Source organism: Bos javanicus, chromosome 7, assembly GCF_032452875.1.
Source record: "Bos javanicus breed banteng chromosome 7, ARS-OSU_banteng_1.0, whole genome shotgun sequence".
NCBI lineage: Eukaryota > Metazoa > Chordata > Mammalia > Artiodactyla > Bovidae > Bos > Bos javanicus.
The window spans coordinates 962,557-988,138 of NC_083874.1; the positions used below are offsets into that span (position 1 = coordinate 962,557).

The 25,582-nt window shown below is 41.6% G+C and overlaps 1 protein-coding gene across 6 annotated transcripts in view; it reads left to right on the forward strand.

The window, feature by feature from the left end:
• Positions 1-25,582, forward strand: part of MAPK9 (mitogen-activated protein kinase 9) — a 68,191-nt gene that overhangs the window by 32,983 nt on the left and 9,626 nt on the right. For 5 of the 6 annotated variants that reach the window (XM_061421263.1, XM_061421265.1, XM_061421266.1 and 2 more), the window contains exons 5-7: positions 2,522-2,660; positions 20,882-21,047; positions 22,494-22,565. In XM_061421263.1, coding sequence (XP_061277247.1) covers positions 2,522-2,660; positions 20,882-21,047; positions 22,494-22,565 — 377 coding nt within the window. Of the gene's footprint in view, positions 1-2,521; positions 2,661-20,881; positions 21,048-22,083; positions 22,156-22,493; positions 22,566-25,582 lie in introns of all 6 variants that reach the window. The other variant, XM_061421264.1, reaches the window with a different exon arrangement.

Here is a 25,582-nt window from a genome sequence, read left to right on the forward strand (position 1 = left end):
CATTTTTACAACAGATAAAGGATGACTGAAAGTGGATTCCTTGGAGAAGACAGTGCCATTAATGCTGCTGATTTGCTTTACTGAAATATAAAATGTTTTTCTCTAGTCCTCTAAAATCCAGGATTGTAGGGTTTAGGGATTTATGGTTGTTATATGAAATGGGTAAGTGACTAAATATTGTATGTTTTCCAAAATCTGAAATAGAATTGTTTTACTAACAATGAAATGAAATATTAATTTATTATTTAGATATAATGCACAACTTTATCTTAAATTTATTGGTTTATTCATTCAACAAATATTTGACTGCTAGAAATTCCCTGGCAGTCCAGTGGTTAGGATGCCATGCTTTCAGTTGCACAGCCAAAAGGAAAATTTGATTGCCAGCTGTGTGCTAAGCACTCTCTTGAACTTGACATACTTAGTGACCAAAACAGGCAAAAATTCCTTTCATTATTTAAGAATTGTGGATGATCATATTTCCTCCTAGAGCTTGAAGGAAAACCAGGGAAGATAATCAACATAACAAATAGGGAAATTATGTCATTCATTAGAATGTGGCAAATGTGGAAGAAACGAAGCTGAGTGAGGGATCAGAAGTGCTGGGGTTTAGGAGTCAGGCTGCAGTTTTAAGTAGGATAGTTAGGGAAGGACCTCATGGGATTGGTGACATTTGAAGAAGCCTTGAAGGAAATGAGGGGGTTAGTCCTACAGATATTTTGAGAAAGGTAGTATCAAGATAGAAGGAATGGGCTTCCCTGGTGACTCAGTGCTAAAGAATCTACCTGCCAGTGCAGGAAGCAGGGGTTCAGTCCCTGATCCAGGAAGATCCCTCATGCCACGGAGCAACTAAGCCCGTGTGCCACAACTGCTGAGCCAGCTCTCTAACACTTGGGAGCCACAGCTACTGAGCCCAAGTGCTGCAGCTACTGAAGCCCACAAGTCATAGAAGCCGTGTTCCACAAGAGGAGAAGCCAGTGCAGTGAAAAGCCCACGCGCTGTAGCAAGTGAAAAGCCCACGCGCTGTAGCAAGAGAGTACCTGCTGCTTGCCGCAACTGGGGAAAACCTGTGCATCAGTGAGGATCCAGCACAGCCAAAATTAAAATAAATACAGTTATATTTTTAAAAGATAGAAGGAACAAGCAGCATAAAGGAGCAGACATGGGAGTGTGCCTGGTGTGTGCTCTTGAAGAGCAAGAGCCTGTTTGGCTGGATCGAAGGAAGCAGAGGAAAGTAGAAGAGATCGGCTCAAAGAAGTGGCAGGGCCGACACTGCTGGGCCTCTCGGCCGTTGTAAGGACTTCCCTTCACAAGTAAGACTTTCAGTAGAAGACTGAGTGTATCTAACTTACATTTTAAAACAATAACTTGGTTTCTGGACTGCAAATCCACTGTATGGGGTGGAACACAGAAGACCAGTCAGGAGGCTACTGCAGTAGTTCAGGTGAGAGATTATTGTGGCTACATTTAGACCAAAGGGGTGATAGTGATGGTAAAGGCATGAGATTGGATGTCAACACTGTTTTGAAGATAGAACCCCAGTGTTTGCTCTTAGAGAGGCTTTGAGAGAGGCTTTGTGTGGTTTGAGAGAAGGAGTTGCTGAGAACAACATTTGGAATTTTGGCTCAGGTGCTCACCAGAAGGATAAAAGTTCTCTCAACTGAGATGAGGAAAGCTACAGGAAGAACAGATTTGGGGGTGGCGTAGAATCAGGAGCTCGGTTTCAGACAGGGAGTCTATTGGGCACCCAAACTGATCTGTGAAGCAGTCATTTAGATAAGTGAGCCTGGAGTTCAGGTGGGATGTCTGGGTTGAATGTATTAATTTGAGAGTTGACAGTCTATAGATGGTATTTAAAGCCTTGAGATCAGAAACCAGAGAAGATCGTCGTGACTATGAGTACAGTAGAGAAAAGAAGGCCAGGAACAGGTGCTGGCCTGTTCTTCTTACTCCAACAGTAAGAAGCCAGTGGTAAGAGAAAGTCATGGTTAGCCAGGATTGTAGGACTAGCCACTGGGTTTAGCAACACGGAGGTGTCAGGAGCCTTGAGGACAGTTTCAGCGAAGTGGTGGGGGCAAAAGCCTAATTAAAGTGAGATTAAGGAAAAATGGGAGAAAAAAATTGAAGATGATGAGTGTAGATACCTCTTTGGGGAGTTTTGCTTGCAGGAAGACCAAAAATACAGGATCGTAGCTGGTAGGGGAGGTAAGGTCAAAAGTTTTCTTAAGATGCAAGCAGTAACGGCATGGTTTCTGTATTGGTAAGAATGACCCAGTAGCAAAAAATTTTAAATATAGGAGACTTTGCATGTTGGAGATTCTATTTACTATGATATAAAAATTGCTTCTTTTCAAGATAGCTTATAAATCAAGATACCTAATGAAAGCAAATTATCTTTTTACTTTAGCCAGTACAGTGACTAGGTATGAAGTTATTTCTTTTTTATAAAGATTCTGATTTGATACCATGAAGGAATTTGGATAATTTTCATGTGTACATGGCTGATCATTTATTTCCTCAGGTATTTGGTTATGGAATTAATGGATGCTAACTTATGTCAGGTTATTCACATGGAGCTGGACCATGAAAGAATGTCCTACCTTCTTTACCAGATGCTCTGTGGTATTAAACATCTACATTCAGCTGGTATAATTCATAGAGTAAGTAGTGATACTGTGTTGGTTTTTTTCCTTTTAATCAAAATCATTTTGTTATTATAATCTTCAGATACAAAAAAACATTTTTAAAAAATTTGTCAATGTTGAAAATCCAAATAAACTTTGGGATCATGTTACTTTCTCAAAGACTGTTGAGATTAGAAGACATTTGTGGAATGCCTGGTTTGCCTGGGCCCATCTGAGCCACCCTGGGTGCAGATATGAGCCAGCTGCCCAGACTCATATACAGAAAAATGCTTCTTTTTTTTTTTTAAGTTTTTATTTGGAAATAATTTAAAACTTAGAGAAAAATTGTAAGAATAGGACAAAGAACTTCCAAATACTATTTACCCAGATATCCCTGGTGTTAACAGTTTTGTCATACTTGAAATCTTATTTTTAGTGCAAAGAATTTGAATTTGGGGTGGGGGAAAGTTAAAGGCCAAGTAGTATATGATACAGTTGCTCTAGAAGTTTTATATGAGTTATTGCCCAAGTATTCATTTCTTACACTGTAAAATTCTACCACTCCAGCATCCCAACCATACCAGTAGGAACTCTTGGAAAGGCTCCAGGCAAACCTCTTGGCTAGGCCAAGGCTGGAATTTGAATGGTGGTGTTGCCTGTCAGGGAGTACATATTTAAAAACCAGAGAGATGTTCTCTAAGCTGGTTTTATGAGCTTTCGTTATTTTTTGATCTGTACCGCTGTGTAAACAGATCATGATAAAGTTTTTGTTTGTTTCTTTGTTGTTTCTTGTTTTTTTTTTAGCAACTGAAGTGTTGAGTGAGACTAGAGGCAGAGATAATAATAGTTTTATTGAAAGCATTCTTAGCATTCCTTAAATAATTACTATATTGATTTTGTTGACTGTCTTTTGATACTATGTTTCAATAACAACAAAAAGTTGTATTTTCTGTGAACTAAAGTCTGTGGGGGGAAGAAGTGAGATAAGAACAATGAAACCTTTTCATACAAAAAAGAACAGAGAGATTTTTGATGGTATAGTAGTAGTAATTCTTTTGAATCTGTTGAGTGGTTCCATCACAGCCACTGAACAGAAGCCTAACACAGTAGCAGAGCCCACAGTTCAGAGAGGGCCAAACCCTTGCCCCTTGTGAACATGAGGCCTGAGGCCTGAGTGAGGTCTGCCACCTGAGACCAGCCCTGGCCCTCCCACTGACTACTGGGGGCCTGCCGCAAAGACTCCTGGCCAGTCTTCAGCCTTTGCTGCTGCCATGTGGTCAGTTAAAATAATATAAATTCAGTTGATGAATTTGCTTTAAAAATAGTGACACTAGTCATTTTAATTAAAAATGAAGATTTCCTAGCATACCATTCTATTTCTTTTCCTGAAACATTCACAGACCTTTATACAAATTAAGGCAGTCTTAATTTCTCTTAAATACATATTGTATTAAAGTCTTGCCTGAGAATAAGTTCTCAGATAATTAGGCTTCATTATTGTTAAGCTTTATTAATTTTGCACAAGCAAACCGTTTGTCTTGCTTGTGTCTCCCCCCTTGGGCCCAGACATACATGGGGAAGCAGTGTCCTCTCGTTTCAGGGGTGCCTTGTAAGAGCTGTAGCATACATGTGCCTGTGTTAGGTGATGTTTGGTCCTTGCAGTGTAGGCCCACACCTGCAGACCAGAAAGTCGCATAGGGTCAAGGAAGTTTTTGGTTTGCCCAGCATGATTTCGCCAACCACATCTCCATCCTATTCATCTCCCCACTGGCTCTCCCTCCCCTTGTTTTACGCTATCCTGCTCACACGTCAGTAGGACTGCAGACTTGGTGTTTGCTTGAAACCACCACATGCACATTGTGGGGAAGGTGGATAAGGCCCCTGTTTGCACACCCGCCCCTCCTCCAGGTCCTGAGAGGTGAACAACCACAGTTACCCTTTAGTGTGTTAATGGTTTCCTGTGAACTTTTCCTGTCCTTTTTCTCTGTATACAATACCATAGACGGAGAAGGAAGTGGCAACCCACTCCAGTATTCTTGGCCGGAGAATCCCGTGGACAGAGGGGCCTGGTGGGCTGCTGTCCGTTGGGTCACACAGAGTTGGACACGACTGAAGCGACTTAGCATGCATGCATGCATGCATTGGAGAAGGAAATGGCAACTCACTCCAGTATTCTTCCCTGGAGAATTCTATGGACAGAAGAGCCTGGCGGGCTGCCGTCTATGGGGTCGCACAGAGTCAGGGACGACTGAAACAACTTAGCAGCAGCAGCAGCATATAGACAAAATGTGTTCCACTGGAGAAGGGAATGGCAAACTACTTCAGTATTCTTGCCTTGAGAACCCCATGAACAGTATGAAAAGGCAAAAAGATAGGACACTGAAAGATGAACTCCCCAGGTCGCTGTGCGTGTGTGTTAGTTCCTTAGTCATGTCCGACTCTTTGCAACCCCATAGACTGCAGCCCACCAGGCCTCTCCATCCATGGGATTCTCCAGGCAAGAACACTGGAGTGGGTTGCCATTTTCTTCTCCAAAAGGAACTATAGAAAGAAAGTGAAGTCACTCAGTGGTGTCCGACTCTTTGTGACCCCACGGACTGCAGCCCACCAGGCTCCTACATCCGTGGAATTTTCCAGGCAAGAGTACTGGAGTGGGTTGCCATTTCCTTCTCTGCCCCAGGTCAGTAGGTGCCCAATATGCTACCAGAGATCAGTGGAGAAATAACTCCAGAAAGAATGAAGAGATGGAGCCAAAGCAAAAACAACACCCAGTTGTGGGTGTGACTGGTGATAGAAGCAAGGTCCGATACTGTAAAGAGCAGTATTGCGTAGGAACCTGGAATGTTAGGTCCATGAATCAAGGCAAACTGGAAGTGGTCACACAGGAGATGGCAAGAGTGAACATCGACATTTTAGGAATCAGCGAATTAAAATGGACTGGAATGGTTGAAATTAACTCAGATGACCATTATATTTACTACTATGGGCAAGAATCCCTTAGAAGAAATAGAGTAGCCATCATAGCCAACAAGAGAGTCCGAAATGCAGTACTTGGATGCAGTCTCAAAAACAACAGAATGATCTGTTCATTTCCAAGGCAAACCATTCAGTGTCACAGTAATCCAAGTCTATAACCCCGACCAGTAACGCTGAAGAAGCTGAAGTTGAATGGTTCTATGAAGACCTACAAGACCTTCTAGAAATAACATCCAAAAAAGATGTCCTTTTCATTATAGGGGACTGGAATGCAAAAGTAGGAAGTCAAGAAACACCTGGAATAACAGGCAAATTTGGCCCTGAAGTGCAAAACGAAGCAAGGCAAAGGCTAACAGAGTTTTGTCAAGAGAACACGCTGGTCATAGAAAACACCCTCTTCCAACAACACAAGAGAAGACTCTACACATGGACATCACCAGATGGTCAACACCGAACTCAAATTGATTATATTCTCTGCAGCCAAAGATGGAGAAGCTCTATACAGCCAGCAAAAACAAGACTGGGAGCTGATTGTGGCTCAGATCATGAATTACTTATTGCCAAATTCAGACTGAAATTGAAGAAAGTAAGGAAAATCACTAAACCATTCAGGTATGACCTAAATCAAATCCCTAACGATTATACAGTGAAAGTGAGAAATAGATTTAAGGGACTAGATCAGATAGAGTGCCTGATGAACTATGGATGGAGGTTCATGACATTTAACAGGAGACAGGGAGCAAGACCATCCCCAAGAAAAAGAAATGCAAAAAAGCAAAATGGCTGTCTGAGGAGGCCTTACAAATAGCTGTAAAAAGAAGAGGAGCAAAAAGCAAAGGAGAAAAGGAAAGATATAAGCATATGAATACAGAGTTCCAAAGAATAGCAAGGAGAGATAAGAAAGCCTTCCTCAGTGATCAATGCAAAGAAATAGAGGAAACCAATAAAATGGGAAAGACTAGAGATCTCTTCAAGAAAATTAGAGATACCAAGGGAACATTTCATGCAAAGATGGGCTCAATAAAGGACAGAAATGATATGGACCTAACAGGAGAAGATATTAAGAAGAGATGGCAAAAATACACAGAAGAACTGTACAAAAAAGATCTTCACAACCCAGATAATCATGATGGTGTGATCACTCACCTAGAGCCAGACATCCTGGAATGTGAAGTCAAGTGGGCCTTAGGAAGCATCACTACGAACAAAGCTAGTGGAGGTGATGGAATTCCAGTTGAGCTATTTCAAATCCTAAAAGATGATGCTGTGAAAGTGCTGCACTTAATATGCCAGCAAATTTGGAAAATTCAGCAGTGGCCACAGGACTGGGAAAGGTCGGTTTTCATTACAGTCTCAAAGAAAGCCAATGCTACAGAATGCTCAAACTACCGCACAATTGCGCTCATCTCACATGATAGTAAAGTAATGCTCAAAATTCTCCAAGCCAGACTTCAACAGTACATGAACCATGAACTTCCAGATGTTCAAGCTGGTTTTAGAAAAGGCAGAGGAACCAGAGATCAAATTGCCAACATCCATTGGATCATGGAAAAAGCAAGAGAGTTCCAGCAAAACATCTATTTCTGCTTTATTGACTATGCCAAAGCCTTTGACTGTGTGGCTCACAATAAACTGTGGAAAATTCTGAAAGAGATGGGAATACCAGACCACCTGACCTGCCTCTTGAGAAATCTGTATGCAGGTCAGAAAACAACAGTTAGAACTGGACATGGAACAACAGACTGGTTCCAAATAGGAAAAGGAGGATGTCAAGGCTGTATATTGTCACCCTGCTTATTTAACTTATATGCAGAGTATATCATGAGAAACGGTAGCCTGGAAGAAGCACAAGCTGGAATCAAGATTGCCAGGAGAAATATCAATAACCTCAGATATGCAGATGACACCACCCTACGGCAGAAAGCCCAAGAAGAACTAAGGAGCCTCTTGATGAAAGTGAAAGAGGAGAGTATAAAAGTTGGCTTAAGCTCAACATTCAGAAAACAAAGATCATGGCATCCAGTCCCATCACTTCATGGCAAATAGATGGAGAAACAGTGGAAACAGTAGCAGACTTTATTTTCTTGGGTTCCAGAATCACTGCAGATGGTGACTGCAGCCGTGAAATTAAAAGACACTTACTCTTTGAAAGAAAAGTTATGCCCAACCTAGACAGAATATTAAAAAAGCAGAGACATTACTTTGCCAACAAAGGTCTGTCTAGTCAAGGTTATGGTTTTTCCAGTAGTCATGCATGCATGTGAGAGTTGGACTATAAAGAAAGCTGAGTGCCAAAAAATTAATGCTTTTGAACTGTGGTGTTGGAGAAGACTCTTGAGAGTCCCTTGGACTGCAAGGAGATCCAACCAGTCAATCCTAAAGGAAATCAACCCTGAATATTGATTGGAAGGACTGATACTGAAGCTGAAACTCTAATACTTTGGCTACCTGATGCAAAGAGCTGATTCACTTGAAAAGACCCTGATGCTGGGAAAGATTGAAGGCAGGAGGAGAAGGGGACGACAGAGGATGAGATGGTTGGATGGCATCACCATCCAACCAATGGACATGAGTTTGGGTAAGCTCCCAGAGTTGGTGATGGACAGGGTGGCCTGGCATGCTGCAGTCCACGGGGTTGCAAAGAGCTGGACACAGCTGAGCGACTGAACTGAACTGAACTGATACCATAGGCATAGATATACACGTTCAGTTTTGCTTACTAAGATATTTTCATAATAAACATAGAATTTAATTACTTGAAAAATAAAACAGCCATAATCCTACCACTTTTTTGTTGTATAATTAAAAACAAAGGGAAAGGAAAGTCCCCCAGCCCTCCATTGTCACCTGGAGGAGGCCACTGATGGCATTTGGGTTTTTTCTTCCTGCCTTTATACTGATATATCTTCTTACTTATGTAATACCAGTATATCTGTTTATACTTATGTCCTTTATAACTTATATTTTTAAAAAATAGGATCATCTTGTACATGATTGTTCTGCAACTTGCTGAATGAGTTGGTCAGTCTGTTTTTTTTTTATTTTTATCAAGGATAACTTATTAAAAAGGTACCCCCACCTCCTCCCTCCTATTTCTCTCTCCCCAGCAGCACTCATTCAGTTCTTCTAGCTGTTATTTTGGTGTTTATATCTTGAAACAATATGATTAGATCTCTATTTGTTGATCTCTCTTCAGTTTGGAACATAAGGTACTGATTTAGCTCTCTCTCACTCCCCTGTCCTCCCAATTAGTTACAGTATAATTGGTTTAGATCAGATGTCAGTTTTACATCATCAGGACCTATAAACACTTTTCACAGTTAAGCTTACATTTATACCATGATTTTATTTCTTTTCCTTTCAAATTTTTGTCCCTAGGGTTAACAACACTTGTCTTTCACTTGTTAGAATTGTGGCCTTTGTTGTTTGTTTGAAGGAGGAAGCAGATTTCCGTGTCTTTACTGCTAATTAAACCCTACGCTTTCTGCCAGGTGTCTAAGTGATCTCTTTCTGCAGATGGCTTAACTGTTTCATTGGTTTGATCGTCTTGTGGAACCTCAACCCTGCTCACATCTGGACTGGCCACCCCCATACCTGATACCGAGGCCTTATCCTGGCCTTGCCCCAGCATTTTCCTGAGGGTTTCCTTCACCTCTCTCTGCTTCCTGACCCCCATCTCTCCTTTGTTTTGGTAGGACCTGTCCTCCAATAGCTTCCCCAAAAGTGGTGCCTGGAAAGTAAAGTTTTTAAGTCTCAGATATCTGAAACTCTTCTTCTGCCCTATCACATGATTAGTGATTTGGTTGGATATGAAATCCTTGGTTATAAGTCAGTTGCCCCTGAGGTATGAGTACTGTACCGTTGTGGTGCAGTGCTGTATGGCTTTTGAACTTTCTGGTGCTATTCTTATTACAGATCCTTTGCAGATGCCCTGGTTTGGGTTTTGTTTTTATCTCTGAAAACATCTTTTAAAGTTTATTTCTTGTATTCTGAAATGTTATGGTGATATGCCATCATATGGAAATTTTTTTCATTAATTGTGGTGGGCACTTCAATCTGGAAGGACATGCCATTAGAGTTCTGGGAACTTTGTATTATTTCTTTCAGAATAGAAATGTGTTCTTTATTCTGTCTTTCTCTGAAGTACCAGTAAGTTGGAGCTCTTTCTTATCTTTAAAAGTTCCTTTTTATAGCATTTTCTTCTTTTTTTTAATTGGAATATGATTGATTTACAATATTGTGTTAGTTTCAGGTGTACAGCCTAGTGATTTAGTATTTTTGGAGATTATATTCTATCACAGGTTGTTATAAGATAATGGTGTAATTCCTTGAGCTGTATAGTATATCCTTGTTGCTTCCTTTATATATCTTCCTAATATGTGCTAGTTTTATCTGTTAATCTCAAACCCCTAAATTGTCCCTCCCCAATTCCCTCTCCCTTTTGTTAACCACAAATTTGTTTTCTATATCTGTGAGTCTGTTTCTATTTTGTATATACATTTATGTGTATCATTTTTTAGATTCCAAGTGATTGATATCATATAGTATTTGTCTTTCTCTGACTCATTTCACTAAACATAATATGCTCTAGGTCCATTTACATTGCTGCAAATGGCAATATTTCATTCGTTTTTATGACTGAGTAATATTCCATTTTATATATATATATATATATATATATATATATGCTTAGTCAATCGGTCATGTCCACCTCTTTGCGACCCTTTGGACTGTAGCCACCAGGCTCCTCTGTCCATGGGATTTTTCAGGCACAAATACTGCAGTGGTTTGCCATTTTTCTCATCCAGGGGATCTTCCCAACCCAGGGATTGAACCCACATCTCCTGTATTGCAGGCAGATTATTTACCTGCTGAGCCATCACAGAGGCCTATATATGTCTATATACACACACACACACACACACATACATACAATCATACAACACATCTTCTTATTCAGTCGTATTATTAGGCACTTACTTGGGTTGCTTTCATGTCTTGGCTGTGGGAAATAGCATTCTTTTCTTGGCATGAAGGCACTGTCATCTCTACAAGGCTAGAATTTCTTTGAATTTTTTTTTCTATTAAATGATAGTTTTACTGTTACAGAATTGTGTTATTTTCTGTTGATCAATCATGATACAATAGTTACATAATCACAATAATAAAAGATGTTTATCAGTTTTCATAATCAATATCCAGACCAAAAAAAAGATAATTACAATTGCAAGCCATAATAGAGACATGATTAACCTAAACAATGTAAGATAATTGCATACAATTTGGAGGGGTTAAGTAATGTGGTAAGTGAAAGTGCATACACGCACATGTTTTCATCTACCCAGCTGGTCTGTGTGTTTTGGTTGGTTCATTTAATCCATTCACATTTAAGGTAATTTTCAATATGTATGTCTATATAGTCAAAACTATGGTTTTTCCAGTAGTCATATATGAATGTGAGAGTTGGACCATAAAGAAAGCTGAGCGCCGAAGAATTGATGCTTTTGAACTGTGGTGTTGGTGTTGGAGAAGACTCTTGAAGAGTCCCTTGGACTGCAAGGAGGTCAAACCAGTCAATCCTAAAAGAAATCAACCCTGAATATTGATTGGAAGGATTGATACTGAAGCTGAAGCTTCAGTACTTTGGCACCTAATGTGAAGAGCTGAATCATTGGGAAAGACCCTGATGCTGGGAAAGATTGAAGGCAGGAGGAGAAGGGGATGACAGAGGATGAGATAGTTGGATAGCATCACCGACTCGACAGACGTGAGTTTGAGCAAGCTCTGGGAGTTAGTGATAAACAGGGAAGCCTGGCGTGCTGCAGTTGGACACAATTGAGCAACTGAACTGACTGATGAGAAGTGAAGAAAGAACCAAGATCTTCTGTGGGGATCTGAGAGGTCTGCCTTTACCTTCCTGCGAACCTTCCCCCCCCCCACCCCCATCCCCTGAAAATCCCTCAGCATCCTGCTCCCTACCCCATCCTGCCTTCTGCAGTACTTGTCATTCAATTCCGCAGCCCTTTCCAGAGTTGTGGTCCACATTATCTCACTGTGGGCCACTCACTGAGGTTGGGATTACTCCACTTGGCCAAGTTGTTTATTCCTGTGTGCTGACTTCCATCCCCATAGAGCATATGAGGTTTTTCACTGAAGGCATTAGTGTTCCATGATGGCATTAGACATGCAGGAGATGCAGGGAGAAGGCCTCTGAGGAAGAACAGAAGGAGGGAGTCAGAGGAGGTGGGAAAGCTGGCGGGGGACAGCACAGTCTGACCCCTTGGCATAGAGAGGGTGTGAAGAAGGGTTGGAAGCTGTCTGTTAGAGGAATCCAGTATCTCATAGGAAAGGACCTCCTTCTCCATATGCAGTTGCTGGCCAAGAGCCGCTGTGGGACTTATGGCCTTGCCGTGAGCGGAGGGGAGGCTTAGGGCACGTCAGGGGGTGTCTGTCAGTTGCACTCCCACAGGAGAGAGACAGACAGGCATTTTCATGGCTACCACTGTCCACCCCTGTCCTTCTCAGCTCTGCTTCTGCACACAGGTCAAGAGCGGGCTCCTCGTGAGCCTCCCTTCCTGAGGGGAAGAGACAAACCATAGTCCCTTTCACCAGGTGGTTGATCTCGGAGCCTCAGCAGGTCGTCATTCTCTGCACTGTTCATTCCTGAAGTGTACGAGTCTGGTGGTCCAAAACGGACCCCGTGGTCCATGCAGCAGTCATCCTCCCAGTCCTCAAGTATGTGACTGGAACTGATACACTCGACAGTTGATACTCCTGGCAGATTGACCCCTGCGTTTGTTCTTTGGTCTGGAGTTGAGTTATCTTGATTGGCAAAGCCAAGTGGAAACGTGAAACTGCCGTCCCCAAGATAGTACATCAAAAACGGTATTGAACTCGGAGATGGGGGAGAATGGAGGAGATTACCGCCACCATTAGAACCTAAAAATGTCAGGGTGGTGGTCCCTCCTAGCTCAGTTTAATTCACTAGTCCAGCCCTTGAAGAAACTAGATGGATGGTAGAGAATGTCGACCACCGAGACTTAGCTGACCAGGGGTCCTGAATGTAGCTGCTGTACTGGACACGGTGTTGTTGCCAGAGCAGATTAATAAGGCCTTAGGTGTGTCATATAGTCATTGATTAGGCAAATGCATTCTCCCATACTGATTAGATAAGAGGATCAGAAACCATGTGAGACGGACACCAGTCTTTCACAGTTTTGCCCCAGGCCTGTGTCATAATATAGTTGGAAGAGATCTGGACCAGTCTCCATTTATTAGCTGGCCTCCATGACCACCCCCTACCACCAGCTGGGGGAGGCATGATGATGTTGTTTTGAGTCTTTGACTTTCAGTGTCCACTTAGAACTTATGTCTAATACTTCTCCAAACGTCTGCTTCAGCTCCTGTCCCCAGATACAATCATCCGAGTAAGCGGTCATAGGTACATGTGAGGAAGTCAAGTCGGTGGACAGTTGTTAAACTTCTTCAGTTAGCGGGTTCTAGATGGAGAGCTGATGAGTGATGACGACACCCTCGGCCTCGACTCCTCTGCTCCTGTCCTTGTCTGGTTACAGGTGTTTCGTATACCCTTGTTGGCTGCTGCAGGGATGCCTCCCCATACTCTGTGCGTCAAGCCCCCAGATTTAGGTCTCATTTGTATTTTACTGTGTATTTCTTGTTTTCCTTCTTTGGGATGGTTTTCAGGATTTGAAGGGGCAGAATCGTCTTTACTCTGCCATCTTCAAACTACAAGTCCACTTCCTTTGTGGAAAGCTGCTTCTGGTTGTGTGTGGAGACTGATGGGGCCGTGTGTGTGGGGAACCCTCAGAAGCCCCGGGACCTCTTTAGGCACCTTCCCTTTGCCTCCCAACACGGCCACCTCTACCATTCCGGTCAGGATAAAATCCACACCTCTCCACAGCTTGATCCACAGGTTTGCATTTGACTGTCATAGTTGTCCAGTAGATGGCAGTAAAGTCCGTCTTTACTTGGACGGTAGTCGGTCCAACAAAATCTTCTTCTGACAGGTAGACGTGGCTGGCATGGGCTTGTTTTCTAACTACACAGCAGTTCACCAGGCTGGATGACACTACTCTGGTCATCCTCGTTCGTGTGGCTGTGTTAGTTCAAGGCCAGGCTGGATTTCAGGGACTGCTGGGTGGTCAAGTATGTTGTTAAGTCATATCGCTAAGTCATGTCCAGCTCTTTGCAAGCCCGTGGACTATAGCACGCCAGGTTCCTCTGTCCTCCACTATCTCCTCGAGTTTGCTCAAATTCATGTGCATTGAATCAGTGGTGCTATCTAACCATCTCTTCCTGTACCACCCCCTTCTTTTGTTTTCAGGCTTTCCGAGCATCAGGATCTTTTCCAGTGAGTCAGCTCTTTGCATCAGGTGTCCAAAGTATTGGAGCTTCACCTTCAAAATCAGTCCTTCCAATGAATATTCAGAGTTGATTTCCATTAGGATTGACTGTCTCATCTCCTTGCAGTCTGACGGACTCTAAAGAGTCTTCTTCAGCACTACAATTAGAAAGCATCAATTCTTTGGTGCTCAGCCGTCCTTATAGTCCAACTCTCACATCCATACATGACTACTGGAAAACCCATAGCTTTTATTATGTGGACCTTTGCTGGCAAAGTGATGTCTTCCCTATTTAATATGCTGTCTAGGTTTGTCACAGCTTTCCTTTCAGGGAGTAAGCACCTTCTAATTTCATGGCTGCAGTCACTGTCTGCAGTGATTCTGGAGCCCAAGAAAAGAAATTCTGTCACTGCTTCCACTTGTTCCCCTTCTGTTTGCCATGAAATGATGGGACCGGACACCATAATCTTAGTTTTTTTTATGTTCAGTTTCAAGCAAGCTTTCTCACCCTCATCAAGAGGCTCTTTAGTTCCTCTTCACTTTCCCCATCAGAGTGATATCATGTGCATATCTGAAGTTCTTGATATTTCTCCTGGCAATCTTGATTCCAGCTTGTGATTCTTCCAGCCTGGATTTCCATGATGTACTCTGCATATTATAAGCAGGGTGACAGTAGACAGCCTTGTTGTACTCCTTAACAAATTTGGAACCAGTCACTTACTCCATGTAAGGTTCTGATTGTTGCTTCTTGGCCTACATACAGATTTCTCAGGAGACAGGTAAGGTGGTCTGGTATCCCCATCTCTTTGAGAATTTTCCACAGTTTGTTGTGATCACACAAAGGTTTTAGCATAACCCAAGAAGCAGAAGTAGATTGTTTTTTTGGAACTCCCTTGCTTTCTCCATGATCCATTGAATGTTGACAATTTGGTCTCTGGTTCCTCTGCCTCTTTGAAACCCAGCTTGTACATCTGGAAGTTCTCATTTCACATACTGCTGAAGCCTAGCTTGAAGGATTTTGAGCATAACCTTGCTAGGATGTGAAATGTGTGCAATTGTATGGTAGTTGGAACATTCTTTGGCATTGCCTTTCTTGGGGATTGGAATGAAAACTGAATTCTTCCAGTATTGTGGCCACTGCTGAGTTTTCCAAATTTGCTGCCATATTGAGTACAGCTCTGTAACAGCATCAGAGTGTGATGCTTCCTAAGGCCCACTTGACTTCACACTCCAGGGTGTCTGGCTCTAGGTGAGTAACCACACTATCATGGTTATCCTGGTCATTAAGATGTTTTTTGTATAGATCTTCTGTGTATTCTTGCCACCTCTTCCTAATCTCTTCTGGTTCTGTTAGGTCCTTAATGGTAAGGACTTTCTGTCCTTTATCATCCCCATCCTTGCAAAAGATGTTCCCTTGATATCTCCAGTTTTCTTGAAGAGATCTCTAGCCTTTCCTGTTCTATTGTTTTCCTCTATTTCTTTGCATTGCTCATTTAAGAAGGCCTTCTTATCTCTCCTTGCCATTCTTTGGAACCCAACTCATCCGTTGGGTCTATCTTACCCTTTCTCCCTTGCCTTTTTTTGCTTTTCTTCTTTCCTCCGTTATTTGTAAGGCATCCTCAGACAACAACTTTGCCTTCTCACATTTCTTTTTCTTTAGGATGGTTTTGGTCACTGTCTCCTATACAATGTTATAAACCTCCATCCATAGTTCTTCAGCACTCTGTCTACCAGATCTAATCCCTTGAATCTATTCATCACGTCCCCTGTATAATCGTAAGGGGTTTGATTTAGATCATACCTGAATGGCCTAGTAGTTTTCCCTACTTCAATTTAAGCCTGAATTTTGCAATTAGGAGCTCATGATCTGAGCCACAATCAGCTCCAAGTCTTGTTTTTACTGACTGTATAGAGCTTCTCCATCTTTGGCTTCTAAGAACATAATCAAATTTTGATATTGACCATCTGGCAATATCCATATGTAGAGTAGTCTTTTTTGGGTTTTTGAGAAAGGGTGTTTGCTATGATGAGCACATTCTTATGACCAAACTCTGTTAGCCTTTGCCCTGCTTCATTTTGTACTCCAAGGCCAAACTTGCCTGTTATTCCGGGTATCTCTTGACTTCCTACTTTTGCATTCCAATCCTCTGTGCTGAAAAGAACATCTCTTTTGGGTGTTAGTTCTAGAGGTCTTATAGGCCTTCATAGAACCATTCAGCTCCACCTTCTTCAGCATTACTGGTTGGGCCATAGAGTTGGATTACTGTGATGCTGAATGGGTTGCCTTGGAACCCATTCAGTCATTTTTGAGACTGCACCCAAGTACTACATTTTTTACTTTTTTGTTGAATATGAGGGCTATTCCATTTCCTCTAAGGTATTCTCGCCCACAGTAGTAGATAGAATGGTCATCTGAATTAAATTCACCCATTCATGTCTGACTTCCTACTTTTACATGCAAAAGTAGGAAGTTAAGAGATACCTGGAGTAACAGGCAAATTGGGCCTTGGAGTACAAAATGAAGCAGGTCAAAAGCAAACAGAGTTTTGCCAAGAGAACACACTAGTCATAGCAGACAGCCTTTTCCAACAGCACAAGAGAAGACTCTACACATGGACATCACCAGATGGTCAATACCGAAATCAGATTGATTATATTCTTTGCAGCCGAAGATGGAGAAGCTCTATACAGTCAGCAAAAACAAGATTGGGAGCTGACTGTGGCTCAGATCATGAACTCCTTATTGCTAAATTCAGACTGAAGAAAGTAGAGAAAACCACTACACCATTCAGGTATGACCTAAATAAAATCCCTAAGGATTATACAGCAGAAGTGACAAATAGATTCAAGGGATTAGATCTGATAGAGTGCCTGATGAACTATGGACAGAGGTCCATGACATTGTACAGGAGGCAGTGATCAAGATCATCCCCAAGAGAAAGAATGCAAAAAGGCAAAATGATTGTCTGAGGAGACCTTACAAATAGCTGAGAAAAGAAGAGAAGCAAAAGGCAAATGAGAAAAGGAAAGATATATCCATTTGAATGCACAGTTCCAAAGAAGAGCAAGGAAAGATAAGAGAGCCTTTCTCAGTGATCAATGCAAAGAAATAGAGGAAACCAATAGAATGGGAAAGACCAGAGATTTCTTCATGAAAATTAGAGATACCAAGGGAACATTTCATGCAAAGATGGGCACAATAAAGTACAAAAATGGTATGAACCTAACAGAAGCAGAAGATATTAAGAAGAGGTGGCAAGAATACACAGAAAAACTATACAAAAAACATCTTCATGACCCAGATAACCATGATGGTGTCATCACTCACCTAGAGCGAGACATCCTGGAATGCAAAGTCAAGTGGGCCTTAGGAAGCATCACTATGAACAAAGCTAGTGGAGGTGATGGAATTCCATTTGAGCTATTTCAAATCCTGAAAGATGATGCTGTGAAAGTGCTGCACTCAATATGGCAGCCTGTTTTGAAAACTCAGCAGTGGCCACAGGATTGAAAAAGGTCCTTCACTTCAGTCCCAAAGAAAGCCAGTGTGAAAGAATGTTCAAACTACTGCACAATTGCACTCATCTCACACACTAGCAAAGTAATGCTGAAAATTCTCCAAGCCAGATTTCAACAGTATGTGAATCATGAACTTCGAGATGTTCAAACCAGATTTACAAAAGGCAGAGGAAACAGAAATTGACAACATCTATTGGATCACATCAAAAAAGCAAGAGAGTTCCAGAAAAACATCTGCTTTATTGACTACACCAAAGGCTTTGACTGTGTGGATCACAACAAACTGTGGAAAATTCTTCAAGAGATGGCACTACCAGACCACCTGACCTGCCTCCTAAGAAATCTGTATGCAGGTCAAGAAGCGACAGTTAGAACTGGACATGGAACAACAGACTGGTTCCAAATAGGAAAAGGAGTATGTCTAGGCTGTATATTGTCACCCTGCTTATTTAACTTATATTCAGAGAAATGCTGGGCTGGATGAAGCACAAGCTGAAATCAAGATTGCTGGGAGAAATATCAATAACCTCAGATATCCAGATGAACCAGGCTTATGGCAGAAAGCGAAGAAGCACTAAAGAGCCTCTTGATGAAAGTAGAAGAGGAGAGTAAAAATGTTGGTTTAAAGCTTAACATTCAGAAAACTAAGATCATGGCATCCAGTCCCATCACTTCATGGCAAATAGATGGGGAAACAATGGAAACAGTGACAGACTATTTTCTTGGGCTCCAAAATCATTGCAGATGGTTACTGCAGCCATGAAATTAAAAGACACTTGCTCCTTGGAAGAAAAGTTATGCCCAACCTAGACAGCATATTAAAAAGCAGAGATATTACTTTGCCAACAAAGGTCCATATAATCAAAGCTATGGTTTTTCCAGTAGTCATGAATGAATGTGAGAGTTGGACTATAAAGAAAGCTGAGTGCCGAAGAACTGATGCTTTTGAACTGTGGTGTTGGAGAAGACTCTTGAGAGTCCCTTGGACAGCAAGGAGATCCATCCAGTCAATCCTAAAGGAAATCAGTCCTGAATATTCATTGGAAGGGCTGATGCTGAAGCTGGAGCTCCGGTACTTTGGCCACCTGATGGGAAGAACTGACTCATTGGAAAAGACCCTGATGCTGGGAAGGATTGAAGGCAGGAGGAGAAGGGGACAACAGAGGATGAGATGGTTGGATGGTGTCACCGATTCTATGGACATGAGTTTGAGTAAGCTCCGAGAGTTGGTGATGGACAGGGAAGCCTGGCATGCTACAGTCCATGAGGTCGCAAAGAATCGGACACAACTGTGCAACTGATCTGAACTGATTCCTGTCTGTTTTAGTTCACTGATTACTAAGATGTCAGTGTTCAATCTTGTCATTTCCTGCTTGACCATCTCCAATTTATCTTGACTCATGGACCTAACATTCCGGCTTCCTATACAGTATTGTTCTTTACAACATCAGACATTACTTTCACCACCAGGCATATTCACAACTGAGTGTCGTTTCCACTTGGCCTAGCCACTTCATTCTTTCTAAAGCTGTTGTTAATTGCCCTTTGCTCTTCCCCGGTAGCATACTGGACACCTTCGAATCTGGGGGCTCATCTTCCGGTGTCACATCTCTTTGTCTTTTTATATGGTCCATGGGGTATAAAAAGGAGAATCTCCTTGGAAAGAGGGGGCTGGCAGGCTACAGTCCACGGGGTTGCAAAGAGTTGAACACGACTGAGCGACTAAGCACAATTTGTATCCTGAAATACCCGTTCTTCCCATATTCTTTAGTTCTAAAAACGGAACCTAGGAACAAATTGGTTTGTTTTACCTTAGCTGCATTACTGCCTCCTCACAGGAAAAGGTTGCTGGTTTGAGTGTGGTGCCTATTCTTCCCATGCTTTCTTTTGTGCAGCCTCGCAGCTGTGGGTGGGGTTGGCCATGCTCCCCTCAGCACTTCATGTTGGGACATGCATGGAGGAAGTGCTCTGGGACCAGCCAGGGACCAGTGCATCTGCATGGGCTTGGTAGGAGTTTTCATTATGTTTTTAAGCAATGCATGGTTATGTTATATTTTACTGAATTCCGAATTTTCAGAAAGAAAGCCCTTAGCAGTAATGAAACATAGTTTTGACTGATGTAAATTTAAATGTTGTTCTACTTATCCCAGTAACCTTTGGCAGCTGTCACTCAAGGCACACCTATGCCCATTGGTGACGCATCAATTGGAAAGTTTCAGCCAGGTGCTGGTCCTAAAACATCATTTACTGTGTGATGTGACTTGGCAATTTGACATTGTAGCTACACGTTGGAAGGCACTTGTCAAAATAATAGATTGTTTAGAAGTCATAGTTTCTAGGATGAGTTTTCAGGCCAAAGTTCCAGGCAAGAATCAAATTCCTGTAGCCTGAGGAAGGGTCTAGGATGTAGGGGATCACCATAAAGAAAGGCCCTAGAGTAACAACAAAAAAAGCTACAGAAGTTGTGATGAGTTGTGTTGAGAGTGTGGTGGAGTGTGATGTGTACATTCACCTGCAAACATTTTCTGAGAATCTGCTGTGCCAGACTCCAGATGCTGGGAGCACAGAGAGACCTTGAGGCCTCCTCTCACAGAGCGCTCACTGGGAAGGGTGAAGAAGGGACTTGAAGAGTAGTGTGTGTGCCGGGGAATGGCAGGTCCCAGGGGATGGGAAGTTCGTGTTGGTAATCGTGGGATTCTTCTTCCAAAGAAAGAAGAAGCCTTTGGGAGATTCTAGGGCCTGAGAATTCTAGCCCTGTGCTGTCCAGTATCATAGCCACTGGCCACATGAAGCTATTAAGTACTCAGAATGTGGCTATAATTATAAATAAATACTGGATTTCAAAGACAGTACCAAAAAATGTAAAATACCTCTATAATGTTTATATGTTGGTTACATTTTAGAAATGAATACTACAGAAATACACTATTGGATTAAAGAAAATATTATTAAAATTAAATCTTCCCTTTTCTAGTCACTTTTTTTAATGTGGCTGCTAGAAAATGTAAGTTACATATAGGGCTTGAATTGTGCTTCTGATGGGTAGCAGGGAAGAACCGGAACTGTTGGGAACTGAAGGATGACCGGGCGTGCCAGGAGGGAGGACAGGATGTTGTAGAGACTCTCAAGGATTTAAGCAGAGCAGTGTCACAAAGGCTTCCACACGGAGGATGAGGGCACCCATCTGGCCTCTCTAGACTGCTCTTTGTGGTTTCCATTTGAGAGTTAGGTTTTCCAACATGATTCTAAAATCCCAGGGTTCAATTCTGACTTTCTTCCTTCTCCCAGCGCTCTCACATACTTCAGTGGTCACTGACCTCACAAATCTTTAACCAACGTGAGATTGTTTACTTAGCATGCTTTGGTTCACTGTATTAATTTTAACCTTCTCTGTCCTAGGATCTGAAGCCTAGTAACATTGTAGTAAAGTCAGACTGCACCCTGAAGATCCTCGACTTTGGCCTGGCTCGTACAGCGTGCACCAACTTTATGATGACTCCCTATGTGGTCACACGGTATTACCGGGCACCTGAAGTCATCCTGGGCATGGGCTACAAAGAGAACGGTGAGTACAGACAGGACTGGAAGAGGCCGCAATGTTTAAAATTAGTGCTATTAGTCATCACGAGCTTTCTTCTCTTTCCTGTGAACTGTATGAAATATAATATGGAGACTGTGTTATGCATAGATTATCATGGTTCACAGATGAGAAATAATTTTATATTTCCATTGGTTAAAATTATTCACTTTTGAAATGAATATTTTGAACATTTATCAAAGTATAATATGCTTACAAAAAAAAAAATATGTGAATCCCAGGTGTGCAGCTCAGTTGGAGCACACCCATGTAACCAGCAGCATAACTGAGGCCTCCCCAGGACCCCTCTGGGTCTCAACTCCCAAGGGAAGCCATTATCCTGATTTCCAGCACCATAGATTGATTTTTCTTATTTTTGAACTAGATATAAATGGAATAATACAGCATGTGCTTTTTGTGTGTAAAATTGGTGTGTTTTTTTTTTTTTAACAGCAAAACTTATTCTAGCAATATCAGAGCTCTTTGAAACTTAGCTTTTGAAAAATTTGTCAAAAAGAACTAAATCACACTTACTTATTAAAAAAAAAAAAAAAAGGAGTCTGAAAGTTTGCCTAAGTCATCTGAAATGAGCTGAGCTTCAAGTTTATCCAGATGTTTTAGAACTTGTGCTCCCATTCAGAGAGACACGAGTCTGTGGCCTTCCAGTCCTCTATGGCCATGGGAGGAAATTCGGTCCCGTTAGTGTCTCTAACCCCACCTACACCAGCACTGAAGAGCTCTCTGTCTGGGCTTCTGAGGCCTTGATTCAGCTGGGCCCCGCAGAGGAGGGGGAACAGCCAGAAGCTGAGGCGCCCCTGGCCCTCGCCTGGAACCCAAACAAGCCTGGCCCTGTGGGGCCCCGCTGCCTTGACAGTTTAGAAATGGATCATTCTGGAGACATGGTGTTCATATTTCACACGAGTCCTACTAACAAGCTGGGTCTGTCTGTGTTTGGGAGGGGATTTGAGAGAAGACATGCATGGGGGCGGTCTCTGGCTGGTTTTAATCACCTGGTGTTTGGTAGTGGACATCTGGTCTGTCGGGTGCATCATGGCAGAAATGGTCCTCCATAAAGTCCTGTTCCCAGGAAGAGACTGTATCCTTCACAGGGAGATACCCGGTGCTGACCACAAGGCCGGGAGCCGGGGTGGGCTCGTGCCTGGAAACAGCCTTCTGGGGACAGGCACTCCTAATTTCTGGGACTTTGTCTTTGAAGCTGTAAAGTATTGGACTCTTTGGCACTGAAAGCCAAGATTGCTGCAAACTGAAAGCCAAAATAGAGGTCAGCAATCGTTCATACTGTCTAAAACAGTTCACCCTTAACTGCCCGTTTATTTTCCATATTTATGTGTTTAGTGCACTGTTAGAAATCTTTTCCTCACCTTTGTTTTGTTCATGGCACTTCATAATTTTGTCATTTCACTTTATTTTCAGTTGATATCTGGTCAGTGGGTTGCATCATGGGAGAGCTGGTGAAAGGTTGTGTGATATTCCAAGGCACTGATCGTATCCTTCCCGGGGACCTTCCCGGCCATGTTTTCCATAAATACCAAAGGCAACAGGAGCTCAAAAGGAAAATGTCGTAATTCTAGACTGTATTCTAAGGAGGTCTTGATTATATTTGTTAAATTAGTGTCACAGATCAAATGGCTCAATTTTATGTTTTCTCTTTTACTTGACTTAACAATTTTATTAACACATAGAATTAAGTTAAACCAATTTATATTCTTAATTTTGTTAAAAATAGCTTATAAGAAATGCATTTATTCTTTGACAAATGTATTCTGCTGTTTAAACGAAAATACTATTTAGTTAATTAATTTAACTATTTAGGGAGTTGTCTAAATTTAATAGGCCAATATTCTTATGTAATTTGTTCAATATACTATTTCATCAGTTACCAGGATGCAATAGAATATTTTCCTCCAAAGTAAGAACTGAAGCATGCTACATAAGACCTAAAGGGAAAAGTTTGTGAGGAACAATATTTGCTAAATTTTTTGTTTGTTACTCTTCTGACATTTTGTAGAAAATTTTAGAAGATCCACTTAGATGGTTATTTTGTGACTTCCCCAGTGGGGAAGTCTAAATAAATATAAAATGCAAAAGGTTAACTTATACTGTGGTCAGCAAATCCCATTATGATATGTAGCATAAGGAAGAGTAGATATATAATAGTTTGAATAGCTTTCTTTTCTCATATTCCTCATGTTCTTCCATCTTCAATATTTTTTACTCTAACTTAGTTCTTCACATAGACCCTTTTTCATTTGTGTTCTCACCACCTAAAATTTTCATTAGTCTTTTGATTTTATTTTTTTGTTATGAAAGCTTAAAGTAGTCTTTGCTGGCAGATTGATGGTTATCTTTAAGAGAAATTAAGTTGTATAGTCAATGTTTTATATATATTTTATTAATTTTCATTTTTATGATTTTATGAGGGTGATTTTCTTGCAACATAAATCTTCACAACACAAACTTGAAATGAAAAAATTTTATCCCTATCATTTTATTTACCTTCCTTAATAGTTTTCACATCACAGATTTTATGTGAAGTTAAACATAGCATTTTATTTTGTTCTAATACATTTTCTAGCAATTTTTCATAGCCTTACCTTAGATTCAGTTGTTTCAAACTGTAAATAGGAGATATTTAATTTGCAAATAAATTCAATATAAAAAGGAAAAGTTGATGTATTCTAAAGATACATTTATTTATTATGCCAAGCTACGAGGCTTGTAGGATCTTGGTTCCCCAGTCAGGGATTGAAACCACGCCCTCAGCAGTGAAAGTACCGAGTCCTAATCACTGGACTGTAAGGGAATTCCCTAACGATACATAATTAGAAGTGTCTACTTAACATTCAGTTTGTCTCAATTTTTAATTTATTTTGCGTCTTTCTTTTCTTAATTAACTGTGATATCTTCAGATAGTACAGATATGAAAAGTGTGGGTACTTTTTGGTGCGTTATTAAATAATGTTAAAATTCTTAGTTTACATATTAACATCTTACAGTATCTGTAATAATAATTTTATGTATAAGGTCATCTAACGTCATCCTTAGAACACACACAGAGATTAGCATCATTTTCCAAAGACAATTTTGCTCTTTTTTCAAACATTAGATAGAAAAAGATTCTGGATACCAGACTGCAGTTGTCAGAGATTTGTTTTAGGTTCATAAGCAAAGGTAGAAAAGAAGTCCTCGTGGCTTATAAGAAAGAGAAAGCTTCTGCCAGGTACCCCTCAGAAAGCACGGGGCCCTGGAGGCCCAGCAGCAGATTACTGAGGGGGGCACGTGGACACTGTCACAAAGCTGAGGACTGAGAGCTGAGGGGCGCCCATCTGCAACTGTGACGGGCACAATTTTCATGAAATGATGGGTGAAAAGAATGGTTAAGAGAGCATGGCACGTTGGGAATTAAAGATATAAACAACTCTGTATTGCTGCAAATGGGAACGGTAGCTAAGCTACGGAAGTTCAAAGGAAAGTGACTGTTGTTTTAAGATGAGAGGGAAAAAAATTATGTTTGACTAGTGATAGAAAGCTCCAGTGGAGAGCAAAATGGTGATGGTATACCAAGAAGAAGAAAGACATTACAGGAGACGAGAGGGCCTCCTCCTTTGTTCTTTGAAGAACATGTGTTTGTTCCCTAGGTTCTTTCACAGTAATGTCACTTTATTTTTCTAAGACATACCTCAATTAATAACTTTTTAAAGATTCTGTTTATTTATTTGATTCCTCTGGTTTGTGTTCTCTTATATAATGTTTATGGTTTTAGAATCACTTTCCACATTCATCTTGCCAGTTATCTCAAGCTCCCAGAAAAAGAGACAAAGCTGGCCTTGTCTCCATTTTACAAATAGGAAGATGAGACCCAAGGGAGATTGACTGCCTGACACCTAGTGAGTGACTAACACACAGTGGAGTCTGAAACCTAAGTCATGTACTTTGAAAGGAAATAAAACACACTCATTTATATTGCAATGATAGCCAGAGTCAGTGCCAAGTAAAACTTAATGACCTGTCAAAGCTGTCGCTGCTCAGTGGGAGCCCAGCTACAGTGGGAGATGACATGATGAGGGCTCAGAAAGTCCAGAGTCCCAGCTCCCGCCCCCTCCCTCATGCACCCCATCCTGCCAAGCCTACAAGGTGGTTCCCAACCGTAAATTGAGCAGTCAGTTAGGTCTCTCTATTTCAGGGAGCTTTATATCTAACATAGCTTTATTAAGAGAAGTGGAGGTGTGAAAGTCGCTCAGTCGTGTCCAACTCTTTGCAAACCCATGGACTGTAGAGTCCATGGAATTCTCCAGGCCAGAATACTGCAGTGGGTAGCCTTTCCCTTCTCCAGAGAATCTTCCCAACCCAGGGATCGAACCCAGGTCTCCCGCATTACAGGCAGATTCTTTACCAGCTGAGCCACACAGGAAGCCCAAGAATACTGAAGTGGGTAGCCTATCCCTTCTCCAGCGGATCATCCCGACCCAGGAATCAAACCAGGGTCTCCTGCATTGCAGATG